The sequence below is a fragment of the Platalea leucorodia genome, assembly GCF_965183815.1.
Source record: "Platalea leucorodia genome assembly, chromosome: 5".
Lineage (NCBI taxonomy): Eukaryota > Metazoa > Chordata > Aves > Pelecaniformes > Threskiornithidae > Platalea > Platalea leucorodia.
In genome coordinates this window covers 61,812,365-61,825,943 of record NC_138827.1, presented here as the reverse complement: position 1 = coordinate 61,825,943, position 13,579 = coordinate 61,812,365, and the positions used below count along the sequence as shown (strand labels likewise).

Below are 13,579 nucleotides of genomic sequence, written 5' to 3'. Positions count from 1 at the left end.
TCAGTCAGTAAATTAATATGAAGACTTTTTTTTTTTTAATTTTATTTTGATTCATAAAGGCAACTGTAAAAGCTCACAAGGAAGTCAAATGCCAAACTAACAAACTTATGTTTCACTAATCCTTTCAAAAGGAACTCAGCCAAACGTGTATTGGTTGAGATTCTTCCACACACTTCATCACTGTGGGAGGTTTAATCTTATGCTGTATGTAAAATCCTATCCTATGTCTCTGTGCATTTAACACAATCTACAGTCAGCCTTTCTGAAGGACTTTTCTGGTCACTGATATTACCTCCCAGAACAAGGACTGAGACGAATGACCTATAAGCACCTATTTGTATATTTAACGCATCTGTGGAAGCTTTTCTAGCCCAGGCTTCTGCTTCGTCTTACTGGGCAGAATCACTCTACTTCTATTGCGGTTTTAGTATGTAACGCACAGAAGTTCTGTTCAAGTTACGGCTGTGTTATGGTTTACTCATGCGCTACAGTAACATGTGCACAGGCACCTGACCTGGAGAATTTAGTCTGAGGAGCAACATTCAATGGGTGGGAAAGATACTTGGATACATAAAACTATCAGCATAAATACTACTCATCTTGGAAGAGGTGGTATCGATTAAAATCGGACTGACTCCTTGACATCCTTGAAACAGGAGCTTTGAGACCAAAATCAGAGCATTAAGAATTTGGTGCAGTTTTGGGAAGAAACACTACAGAAGAATTAAGATTGTGTTTGCGGGCAAAAGTGAAGCTGGAGCATTGCTAAGAACATATGCGACAGTGCAGGAAACCTGGTAATGGCACTGCTGGCAGCCCTAAAGGAAGCAGAATACCAAGCTTAGTAGGAGACTGAAACAAGCGCCAACTCAAGGATGTCTCCTACAGGAGAATATATATATACACACACATCCCTGGAATTCTGGGCTGTGGTTTTAGCATGTTCAGCTTGCTGTAGCTTCCTGCAGCATCCAGTGCTGTGTCATCATACAAGATGTCCTTTAACATGAAAAAAAAACCCCTAGAATACATACAATCTTACTGTGTTAAGATTTCTAGTCCAGAACTGAATCTCATACATCAGATAGAAATCACCAATTTTTAAACCAAAATTGAGCCTATGCTGGGATTTCTTTAGGAACTGCTACACAAGGACTGGCCATTAGGTGTCACCTTTGTACAGAATATGTATAATGACGGTCTCCACCAAGTTCATCAATAAAACAGTTTGCACAATAAAACCCCCAGTATACCAAGTTTTATAGAGTGCATAGAGCTAGCAAGCCAATCTGTTTACAGATGTTCTGCAAAACAGCTAACAATCCTTACAAACCATTGCTTCAGTGGATTCATTCAGGTACTTCTTGTGGAGCTTTACACTAAGTTACTTACTAATCTAGTCAGGCTATACAGCTACACAAATTCAAGTGTTTTTATTTCAATACATTTCTGTAGGCTAGAATACTCACTTATTTACATTGCTTTTCCCACCCACAACTGGGCATTGATTTTCTTAGAATGACAGTGGTCCTTTCCACAATAGAACTGATGGACAAACCACTTAGGATACCTTTGTTGTTTTTCCTCACCTCCAGCAGAGCATCCACGATTTTGTCTCTACATGAATAAAAAAGAACTGTTTACATCACATTTTGTGCAATACATTTAGCACTTGGTTACCATGGATATTGGATCCATTACAAAGCAGGGCAGAAATGAAATCCAAATACTCTCACCTGCTAGCCTCTGGATGAATTTCTTGAAGTTTCTTCATTAATTTGGTAAAGCTGCTCAAGTTCAAAGTATTAGGAGAAATAAAGGCATCATATGAATTAGTGGAGAAAGGAGCAGATGTTTTCTGCAGGAAGTTTTCTCCAGTATCCTAGAATTGCATCAAAATAAGCAGGAAGTGAATGGGTTAAGTATTGTACAAGTAATACAAAATATCTTGGCTACTAATAAATATTCCTGTTATGGAAAAAGAAAGAATGACAGATGCACATTCAGATCAATAAGTTATTCTAATACAACCAGTCATATTACCCAATCTGTAAATTAGAAATAAAACTACTACATGCATTTATGTGTAACTGACATTCCTGCTACTTTAAAGTAGCTCCAATTTATATTTCCCAGAGGACTAGCATGTTTAAAGTTAAATCCCCAAAGGCAGCATATCTATATAGTTTATGAGGGCAGTTACTAACTCTGCCTTATCCTCCCAAGGACCAACCTGAGCAAATACAAAATACTATATGTATACATAGGTGTTTCTTATATTTACATTAAAAACCCCTAGTTTTCCCTCCAGTATCCCAAAATCTTTCCTGTAAAAAAATCACAAGACATTCACATAAAAAAACTGTTACAAATGGAAACTCAAAAGAGGAGAAGAGCAAGATGAAAAATCTAGTGCAAATGGCTAGGTTCCCAACTGGCTTAGGATTAAGAAAAAAAGATGGAGTATCACAATTTGATGCAGGGGCAAATGAATGGCACTCTCACTCTTCTGCAGCATGCCAGGAATTTGTTACTGACACAAAACATGTTTCCCTATCCTAACATCATTCTATACATATTAAATGTAACACGTTATGGGACAAGAAGTTTTAAAGCTCTTAATCTGCCATATAAAGGAACCTTAGTAATAATTATTTACCTTTTGATTAACTCCAAGCAAATAATGTACTGAATCTTCAGCAGATGATTTCAGACCAGGGCACTTTGTTTCTGAAGGTACTTGTGTAGAGCAAGAAATTTTTGAAGAAGTTATGGGAAGAAGATGCATTTTCTCAGAAGCAGAGGTGGCATCAGGTGCTTTCACAGAACTGGCGGCTGAAGTGAGTGTTTTATCCTGATCATTTCTATGACTGTTATCAACAGGTTGGATTTCATGCTGAAGCTTATTTTTAAGTACTCGGGAAACCAAATATTTATTCTCCGATGAAGTATTTACAAGTTCAACACTTACTGGTTTTCCTTTTATTTTTTCCTGGTTGATTTCCTCTACAGCTAACTTTGCTTTATTAGTGTCTTTAAAGGAAAGAAATGCAGATCTAAGGAACAAAATATAAAAAGGAAACTAAGTAAAATGCATTAAATTACTATCAGTAAGAACACATGATGGTTCTCATCTTTTGAATATTAACTGTATCTCCATTAAACTCAACAGAAAATTTCAGACTCCTTAACTTCTCATAAGGTGAGAAGCTGTCTGGAATGACAAGTTTTTGTCAACCTATCTGTATCGACATTAATTATTGAAACCAATTAATGAACAACTCCCTCTTCTCTCCCATGATTCGCCTATTTGACAGCAAAAAAATCTCAAACAAGTAAAACTTGTATTTGTAAAACTTGTATATACCTGTAGTTACTAGAATCCACAGAGATAAGAGTGTCAGAAATCTGATACTGCTGGAATTGTGATCTTAAATCACCCTACAAAACAGAAGCACATTTGGTTGGAAATGCACAGTATGAAAGAATTCAGAAAAGAGGCAAGACATTACTACTACTCTGTAAATAAAACCAGGCATACCTCTGACACTGAGGAACTTAGGCCACCAACACGAATAAAAGAACACTCATTTCCACTCTCCATTATCTTTGCTTCTAATAATAAACGTAAGAAAGCAAAGTGTTACTATTCTTGTTTCAGTTCAGGCTAACATCTTCTCTGTAGATTTTGGAAAGCATAGATAGAAAACCTTAAAAAACCTGAAAGAATGAAGAATATCTTCTAACAGAAAACAAGCGTGTCATGAGAAGCGGAACAGTTCAGTTTGTGAAATCTTTTTTCCCTGAGTATTTCCCGAGAGTTGAAGAGGCAGAAGAGGTACAACCAGAGAAAACGCTGGTCTGAACTAACAGGTACCAGTGCTAAAGCATGGGTAGTGTGCTGTGAGTCCCCACCATGGAGCACACAAGTTCTCTGCTTTCAACACACTGGGACTTCTAATCATGCCCGTCGCTGGGACCCAAGTCTCCAAACACAGACGATTCCCAGCTAACTCTTAAGAAGCCAGTACGGGGAAGGAAGCAGAAAGAGGAGGAAGAGAAAAAAAGAAAAGATTTCCAGCTACATGATTGGCTGGATGTTTACTAAATTGAGTTTAACCACTGTAGGTAAAGTTTTCAAGGAAAAACGTGGATGAAAAGAGGTGAATATCTGCACAAGCGGTCACTGCAAGTCAATGAAAAAGTGAGTCTGAAAACCCAGCTAGCATTTTTTCCAAGTTTACTTATGCTTGTAGAATGAACAGAATACAGAATAATAAACAAACACCATTATCAGGTATGGCAGCTTAAAGCACACGACCTCACCTCTTAAATCAACTGTGTCTTGTTTTTCTTGTTGCTTTTTTGTTTCTTCAGATATTACTGAAAAATCTGCTACTGTCAAGTCCTCTTTAGCATCAAACCAATATTCATTCCCTTCTTCATTTTTCACACAGCCTTGACAGTTGAAATAAATTTCAGTGTGTTAAAATGCAGACCGTGGTACATCATATGAATGAATATCAAATTTCTGTGTGCTTAAGAGGATTCCAGCTACCTACGTGACTTGGTACTGCATTACGAAGAGGTGACACATACTAGTTTGCACTTCTGATTTAAGTAGCAAATTTTTTTTCAAGATGTAAAGTATAATATAGAGCTGATACAATCTTAAGCATTCCATCAAAGAAAGGACAGTTGAGTATCCATATATGTTTTACACAGGGTTCGGGTTTTTTTTTCCAACAACTTAACTAACAAATAATGTAGCATTTGTATTAGAAGCAGATCACTTACCATGTTCCACATCCTGATCTTTATGTTGTTCTTCAAATGTCTTGGAGGAAGTAGAGTCACTTGGCTGACCACCATCAGTTAAACACGCAGTCTGTGGACTGTCCTACAAACATGTTTCAGTTATGTCATAGCACTTGCACCTGATTATACGTTATTTTTCTGAGCTTCAGAATATTAATTGATGAAACAGGTAAAGTTCAAAAAGTTAACCTACTGATCATCTTCAAGAACCCCCAAGATATTTTATTCTGAAAGGACAATCAAAATTCTGGTCATATCAGCTGCATTTGCAATTACTGGCAGAGAATCCCAGCTTGAGCCCTGAAGACTGTGATTGTATTTGCATATACCTAAAAGGAGACTACGCTTCACAACATTAATGTCTATGAAGCTCAGTAATGAAGAAGTCCCTACCATGTTGACAGAAATCTTCCTTTCTTGCAGTTTTGGTGCCTCAGCTTTTCTTGTGCCTGAAACAGAACTAAACCAGATCCAAGAATATCATACAAAATATGGCACAACAATTTTAAATTCTACAATGATACCAAATACTCTGAAATATTAATTTAAATATTTCCAAAAGCTCACAGTAAAATAAATAAATAAAATGTGCTCACATTTTGGAAATGTGCTCATTTCCAAAAGCTCACAGTAAAATAAATAAAATAAATCTTAGCTTAAAATGAGAACCAAAGTTTTTTGATACCTGTATTTTTTAAAAGCGTTGGTTGCAATCTGAAACGTAAAGCTATGTTCTAGGTTTATGTTAGGCTATTTTTCCTTTATATCAGATGGCTTTCTGTGTGATGGTTTGATGTATGTCTTTACAAGTTGAAATCTCTGTGCAATTTTTGATAAATTTTACAATGCTTAAGAAAAAATTTGAAAAAGATCTCTAGTTGTTTACCTGATGCAGTAAAAACTTATTGCCGAATTCGTTTTAATCTCCACTTACATAAAGTAACTGGACATGATTCTTGAACATGCAGTACCATATATCTGCCTGAAATTATGAAGTTATTTTTCTATCATTCTTCATAACTGAATGATAATCTTAGCAGAACAGCTGCTTATATGCCTAATATTATCTTTGTTGGCAGCAAGGTCTTTTTGGTTTTGTGGTGGTGTTTTTTTTTTGTTTTTGTTTTTGTTTTTTTTTTTTTTTTTGTGGTGGTTTTTTGTTTGAGTTTTTTTGGCTTTGTTTTTCTTTTAAGACAGGCAGCATTAAGATTAGAGACAAAGATTTTAGTAGTGCAAGTAGGGAACCAGAAAAATTACCTGTAAATTGAAAACTTTTGCTATAAAGGTAGTAAAAATACAACTCCATAGTTTGCATATTAGAACACTGCAGAACAAAAATTTCCTTAAAATAAAATCACTGTACCCAAAGTGCTATGCTAGTCTTTCAGCGAAACATTTTGGAGCAACAAGATACATCCTGAAATAAAGAAATTCTAAGTCTAACATCTTTTAAACTCACTTCTCATTTATTTTGAACTTGAATAAATACCACAAATGAGGACTACTTACTCATAGCAAAGATCCTCTCTGAACAACTGTCAAAAAAAGAAAAGATTTGTCTTAATTTTCTGAAGAAAACAATTTTATATTAAAAACAAAAAGCAATTAAGAAATTACCTTGCATGGGACATAAGAAGAGGAGATTGGGAACAACTTCATCTCAACTGACAGCGGTGGAAGTGCATTTAAAGGTATGCCCGTTTTTATTTTCATTCTCATGGTCTTGTAATTCTTTTTTAGTTCTTCCAAAACCAACATGAGAGATGATCCTAATTCAGTATTTCCACTACACCTGTTAAAGTATATATAAGAAAATAAGAACAACTTAGACAGACATTTCATTTATTTGACTGCTTCCAGAATTGCCCAAACATTTTACAGTGTTTAAAGATTCCTCCACATCCTGCAAGAACAGGAGCTCACTTCTAACGCGCAGAGCAGCTCTCTGGAGCCGTACTGTTTCACGGCATTACGAGGTTTTGTAGCTATCCATGGCACAGTAAAGTGTTCAGAGGCAGAACTTTTCGGTTGAATTCCAGGTTCATTACAGGGCGTGTGCTTTATCAGCTGGAGACTCTGCAATCACCACCCCCTTCCAGCCTCACCTCTTAACAATCCTGCACCTCCTCTCTCTTTCTCCTTTACCACCTCCTCCCCAGCTCCCCCTCTATGCATCTCATCCACTCCTGAATGGATTCTCTGTACTATTCCTTCTGTACTTTTCCTCCTGTACAGAAAGACACTCCTGGAAACAAACTGTATTTTGCTGGGTCTGTGAATGCTACAGAAAATTTTAGGCTGAAAATAAGACTTGGCAGTTACGAGAATGTAAACTCTTCTGGACAACAGTGCTAACTATAAACACTATTGGAAACTATGGATGGAATACATCAGTAACATTTAGCAATTAATGCCTTTTAACCAAGTCATCCATTTCATTTAGAAGGACATTAAAGTACATGCCTGCTAAAACATGTGTTTTCCTCCAAAGCCAGTTTGTAAATCTTCAAGCAGTGCTGATAGCACATCTGATAATGAGTGTTTAGAATCTGCAATTCTGCTTCAATTGCTCTCTGCAGGACTTTTTGACAGTAGCTTGATGCAGAATCCTTCACAGCTTGTTTGTTGAGGTGTACCGGCCTTTAAAATAATAATAAACAAAATGCTGAAGCCCTTGAATCAATATTTTACATTCATTGTTTTATTTTGACACAAGTAGCCTTCCAGAAGCTATTTCTGATCCAATTTAAGGAAAAAAAAAAAAAAGAAAAAATGAAATCCATTCCTCCTATTTACTACACAGGAAAAAAACGTGTCTTACAGTAGCTTTCACATTATAATCAGCCTTAACTGAGAGGTGGAAACTGCACAAGCACCATAATAATTTCTACCCAAAAAGTGCAGTCATAAGAACAAAAAGAAACTTAGCAACTCTGTTGATCTACAGATGCACTTATTTTGTTTCCACAGTCAGAGAATAATTTAGGTCAGAAGGGATCTCTGGAGGTCTGCAGTACGAACCTCTGTTCAAAGCAGGGCTAACTTCAAAATTAGCTCGGGGTCTTATCCAGTCCAGCTTTGTTGTTGGGTTTGGGTTTTTTTTCGTTTGTTTTAAATCTTCAAGAAAGGAGACCGTACCATCCCTCCAACACTGTTCCAATACTACTCTTACTGTAAGAAACTTCTTTCTTACACCCACTTAGAATTCCCCTCACTGTAACTGCTGGCTCTTGCCCTTTCAAAACACACCTCTGCAAAGAATTTAACTGTGTCTTCTCAGCAACCCACCACCAGATTGCCAAGAACTGCAGGGAGGTTCCCCACCTCCCCAGCCTTCCCTTCTCCAGGCTGACCAAACCCAGTTCACTCAGCTCTCCCCACACATCAGGTGCTCCACCAGCTCCCCTCACCATCTCCATGGTCCTCTGGTGGGCTTTCCCCAGTCTGCCAACCCCTTTCTTGCACTACAAAGCCCACAGCCGGACCTTTCCAGATGCAACCTCACAAGCACCGAACTGCAAAGCATCAACACTTCCCTCCAGCCGCTGGCTGCACTCCTGCTAATGCATCCCCAGGATGTGGCTTCCCTTCTTCTCCACATGGGAGCACTGCTGACTTACACTCCACTTGCTCTTGGCCGGCCTGCAACTGCAGACCAAGGCTGCTTTGGTCTTTGTTCAACTTCAGGTCTTCAGCCCATTCTTCTCACTTGTTCAGGCCCCTCTGAAAGGCAGCCCGACCCTCCAGCATAGGAGCCGCTGCCCAGCAATCTTTTAGCACCATCAGTTTTGCTAAGTCATGGACAACCTTTCCATCATGAAAAAAATCTTATCCAGCATCTAGAATTCCAAACCAGGAACAATTCATGACCCACCTGTCAGTGCTTATCTTTAAATCGCTGCTACAAAGCTCATTTTTTGATTCACGCTGCTCCTGTAACAAAAACATTTTTAAAAGTTATAGATTAACATTTGTATAGACAAGTTCTGAGCAACTTTAAGTTAAAAAAAGTTCTATATATCAGAATTGGTGTGTTTTTTTTTGTTTTTTTTTTTAAATTACCTGAATTTGTGAACTTCTTTCAGCTGTTGCAGTATTGCCATCTGAGTGTTTTTGCAGCATCTCAGTAAGGTGTGGCCGAATTTCCTCTGTACTACCAGCTCCACAAGACCAGTCTGTATTGCAAGCAACATCTGCACAGGTTTCACGGTGCCATCCCATGGGTCGAGATTTGTTCATCATTGTTATCTCTGTATTAATAGCCCTGGACGAGAGACAAACCTGAGCACTGGTACTTCTGCTTGTTGTAAAGCAAGCTCTAAAATCAGAACTCACATCAACAGCCTGGTTAACTGTAGAGTCACTGGTAACATTTTTCAAGTTTTCACGATGCTCCAACTCTGAGTTCAGACAGCTGGTCTTTCCATGGGAGGATTTATCTGCAACTTCCACCTCAAAAAAGGGATTCTCGCTAATGAGAGTTGCAGAGACTGGAAATTGGGTGTTAACATCCTTTGCAGTGCAGTCAACGCAGCTGGCACCACGTGCACACGCACCAGATTCTTCACAACCGTAGAAAGCAGAGTCCCCTGCACGTTCACAAAATTGCATGGCTACTGTAGGGGCCCTCTCCCGTGGTGACAGTAAAGGATTGTCTTGCTTCACTGAGATGCTGTGAATGTGTCTGTCATTGTTTTCAGACACTTCTTCACTTGTAGCCATGTGGGGTGGCAGCGTGCCATCAACCAGTGGGATGTCTTTCACCTCTCCATTTTCTAAACTGTCATATACAAGCAGATTTGGATAGACCCTTTCTTTACTCCCATCAGAATGACTTTCAAGTATACTTCCACAAACAACACTGTGATACTCTGTTTGCTCTTCCTGACGATCACAAGTCACGCCATCGCAATCTGACAGACAGTCCTGAAGCAGGTGGGGAAGCCCTGACATAGCTGCTTCTGGGCAGGTCTGGTCACCTACGCCGTACTCAGAAGCAGAACAATCTTCTGACACGTCAACGACATTTTCTTCCTTTGCGACTCCACCCCCTGGAACTTCATGAACTGGATCTATCAGCTTTAAGGTTTCGATTCCTATAGTTTCCCTTTGCTCAGAAAACTCACCTGAGCTATTCCTATCATCAAAATCTTGCTCATTAGCACTGAGGTACTCCAGCTGTGAATCTTCACCTAAATGGCTTCGTCTGCAATCATCACACACTCCGCAATGAAAGTGCGTATTGTCACATGCCCTTCCCAACATATCAGCTTCATTCTTGCTTTCATCTACCCCCGCACAGCAAATTCTCATTCTCTTTTTATCATACATTTCAATATCTGCATCTAAAGATGAACTTAAATAAGGTAAGCTTTCCTCTGACAACTTTAATTCTGAAACATTGACAGAACGTGCCTGGCCAAAACCAGAGTGGTTAGCTCCTGCTGCAGTGTCTCTGACAAGCGTGTGCTCAGCTTCCTCAGAATAAGAAAAAAGATGGGAGGTCTGACTGAAGCATCTCCTTTTGCTTTTAACATCACTGTTCTTTTCTAATTCCATGGTACAAACACTTAAGTCCTCCTCAGAAGTAATCCACACAACTCGCTTCCACTGCAACCTCTCAAAGTCATCAGCTTTTCTCTTCCTATCAGTTTCTCACCTTAATAAAAATTAAGAGAAGTTTGAGATACTCCATGGTATACAAGAAGACATTACTGTTTAAAAAAATGTTAAAGTAACCATCTTAGTTTTACCTACTGCATGCTAGTACAGAAGCTAGGAATTATACAGTACGTTCTCAAAGAAATCCTAAGAGCTCACAGAAGGCTGTTAAAAGAATTTGCCATTCTTGCTTGCAGGATTTCAATTGAGTAAAAGCATTCTTAGAGACCAACCAATCCTATTTTCTTAACTCTTGGGCAAAGTTTCCATCCTCTTACCACTGAAGCATTTCTTGGCTGAATCAGAATCCCTGTCAACACACAGCGAGCTATTTACATCGTATGCTACCTTCACGACAGCACACAAGGTATTTTGATGCACGTACTGACTCAGAGTCAGGATGCTGACGTTATCCTGGATTCAGTGACCACAAACTGACCTCACGTCATTCCCGATTGTACGCTTGGCCTGTAAGCAGTCCTTGCCACAGAAAGCTTACAGCTTCTTGATCCAAGACCAGTATTAACATCCCCCAGTCCAGGAACTATCAAAATATTAAAAACTACATAATGAGTGAAGAGGTGAACTTAGAGCTCTGTGCCTTCTGAGAACTAAAAACCCTTCAGATGTTGGACAAGGGGGAAACAGAAGCATATTCCTTTTAATTTCAGGGAAACAAGAAGAAATGGTTATCATCAAGCACAGAACCATAAGAAAACCTGAGAATCTTTACAGGCAAGAAGTGTAAGACATAAGGGAAAACAGGAAGATGGTTTCTTTGATCAGAGCACTTCTTTCAGCTACAGAAGAAAGCTGGATAACACACCTGCTCTGGACTTGCAACAAACCTGATTTTATAGCAAACGTGAACGAAAAGCAGAGAAAAAGCATACAGGGATGGAAGACGCGCTTTGTGAAGCTTGTTTCTTATAAATGGTTGTCAGTTCTTCTCTGCCTTCCCCCAAAGCTCATAATGAAGAGAGGGATACATAGAAACGTTAGACATATTTCTCAGTTAGGTATGCTTTCTAACCTACTGAAACAAAACATAACTATATTATAGTCACAGGTCTCTAACCTGACTATAACCTTACATAAAGCACAGCAAATTACAGTCCTGTCTGTACCTCTTCTGCCTGCAAGGGCATGCAGACCAACCAACAGGCCCATGAGCTAGGTTCCATACCCTTCTAAAGGCACAAGTCACTGGTTCATCCTCCAGAGGAAGTTTCCAGCCTGGCGAAACACGGTCCATCAGGAACCAAGTGAAGTACTGAAGCGAGACACAGGCTGCTGGTGGAGCATGAGGGGAGACTGGAAACTCAGGCCTGTTACTCGGCCACTGTTCTGGGATTAGCACACAAGTTACATGAGCTCTGTCCACTCCAGATATAAACAGTGTCACCCAGGCCTCGGATCTGCACAGGAAGGTTTGCAGAATGGAGCCCTAAGAGATAACTTCATGATAGCCCTTCTTCACAGGGAAAAATGGCTTGTCTCTCAAATCTGCATCCACTCATTCTCCTCCGCTAAGGATCAGCATTAAAATGACATAATTTAAAATCACTTAATAAAAATCATTTACATCATTTAACAGAAGTCATCAATAGCAGTCAGTCACCTCCCAAAAAAACCCTTACCATGATTTCATTACGCACTTCTACATTTACTTTTGTCCCACAAATGTTAGCTTTCTTATTACAGTAACTTTACCTCCATCTCCTAACTGAAGTTTTGAGTAATTCTGTGAAATTAAAAATCTTGCCGTAACGCTGCCAAAGCACATCTCAGATGCCTACACGCAAATTATACCATATTATCAGAGAATTGACTTTCTTCCTCCCACTTTTTTCCTTAAGAACGAGTTAAGAAACCAGAACCGCTCTAGGTATGCCCTAGACAAATAATAACCTTGTTGTTACTATTACTGATGCAGCTAGATGCTTAACACCATCCGAAGCTGGTTAGAAACCAGCACTGATATTAAAGCACAGCCTCCGCTCCGCAGTGCAGCGCGGAGAGCCGCAACTGAGTTCCCGGGGAGGAGCGGTGGGGAGCCCTCAGAGCAAGCCAGTGCCCCTGCTCGAGCAAGGGGAACCCCCAGGCGGGGAACCGCCGCTCACAGCGCTCGCCCCGGCTCCAGGGAAGGCTGAGCAACCTTCCTGCTGACTGAACGAAGCCCACCCCCCCCCTCCCATAACACCCCCGTACCAGCGCCGAGCCCCCGGCCGGGAATCCGCGCCTCCGCCCCGGCCGGGCGACAACGGCCCCGCCAAGCACGCGCTCAACGGCCGCCAGGTGCCGCTCCCCGCCCCCGCCTCCAGCCCATTGGCTGCGACGGCAGGCGCTCGAGCGTCTGATTGGCCGGCGCGGCGCCTGCGCCCGTCGCGTGCTGCCGGGCACGGCCATGTCTCCGCAGGCGCGGTTGGGTCCGCGGGCGCCTCCGCCTCCCTGAGGGCGGCACAGAGCGCCCCAACCGCCGCCGGCGGGGGACAGCACCGCGTCCTCTTGTACGGTTATTAAAACCCACCAGCAGCTGGAAGGCTTTCAGTCCGTAGGAGCGTTATTGCAGGCAGTGGAGATGAACGCAGCGAACTGGGGAGCGTCACCCTGTAAATACCAGTTTCTGCTACACAGGTTACCAATCGTAAATGTACATGTTGTTTTTATAAGGCTGGTTCTGGCCCTTACTCCTCCTTTTAAACACATACATGTAAAGTTCTTAATAAAGTGTGCAAAACATTGCTTAGCTGCCTAAAACAAACTAAACTCCAAAACCAAATAATTCATTATCTAAATAATTTTAAAAAGCAGATATAAGCACTAACCTAACCTCCTCAGTGTATTTTATGTCAGTGATCGCTGTGTGGCAACACTCATGGTCAGTGAAAGAGGGAACTTCGTACCAAAACTGACATGTTTTTGATGAATGTGTTGTGAAGGATTCTTCTATTGAAAGTTACTATGCGGGTCACCTCTATGTTCACCATAAATACTTCACATAAGTGGAGAATGAATACCATTAGCAATACCATTCAAATTGCTCCTGATGGGACATTTTCCCTGTCCCCCGGCCTCCCCAAGTGCACCCCACGATTAA

At 40.4% G+C, this 13,579-nt stretch overlaps 1 protein-coding gene across 1 annotated transcript in view; it reads right to left on the bottom strand.

Annotated features, from left to right (window-relative positions):
* RBM44 (RNA binding motif protein 44) overlaps positions 1-12,888 on the bottom strand; it is a gene marked incomplete at its 5' end in the record, with an annotated part of 46,467 nt that extends 33,579 nt beyond the window's left edge. The window contains 14 exons of the mRNA XM_082311437.1: positions 1,496-1,617; positions 1,737-1,882; positions 2,660-3,056; positions 3,368-3,441; positions 3,542-3,615; positions 4,327-4,458; positions 4,798-4,900; positions 6,436-6,618; positions 7,278-7,458; positions 8,693-8,751; positions 8,881-10,292; positions 10,758-10,893; positions 11,666-11,752; positions 12,691-12,888. Of these exons, the coding sequence (XP_082167563.1) occupies positions 1,496-1,617; positions 1,737-1,882; positions 2,660-3,056; positions 3,368-3,441; positions 3,542-3,615; positions 4,327-4,458; positions 4,798-4,900; positions 6,436-6,618; positions 7,278-7,458; positions 8,693-8,751; positions 8,881-10,292; positions 10,758-10,893; positions 11,666-11,752; positions 12,691-12,888 (3,304 nt within the window). The remainder of the gene's footprint in view (positions 1-1,495; positions 1,618-1,736; positions 1,883-2,659; positions 3,057-3,367; positions 3,442-3,541; positions 3,616-4,326; positions 4,459-4,797; positions 4,901-6,435; positions 6,619-7,277; positions 7,459-8,692; positions 8,752-8,880; positions 10,293-10,757; positions 10,894-11,665; positions 11,753-12,690) is intronic.
* Positions 12,889-13,579: the final 691 nt, after the last annotated feature.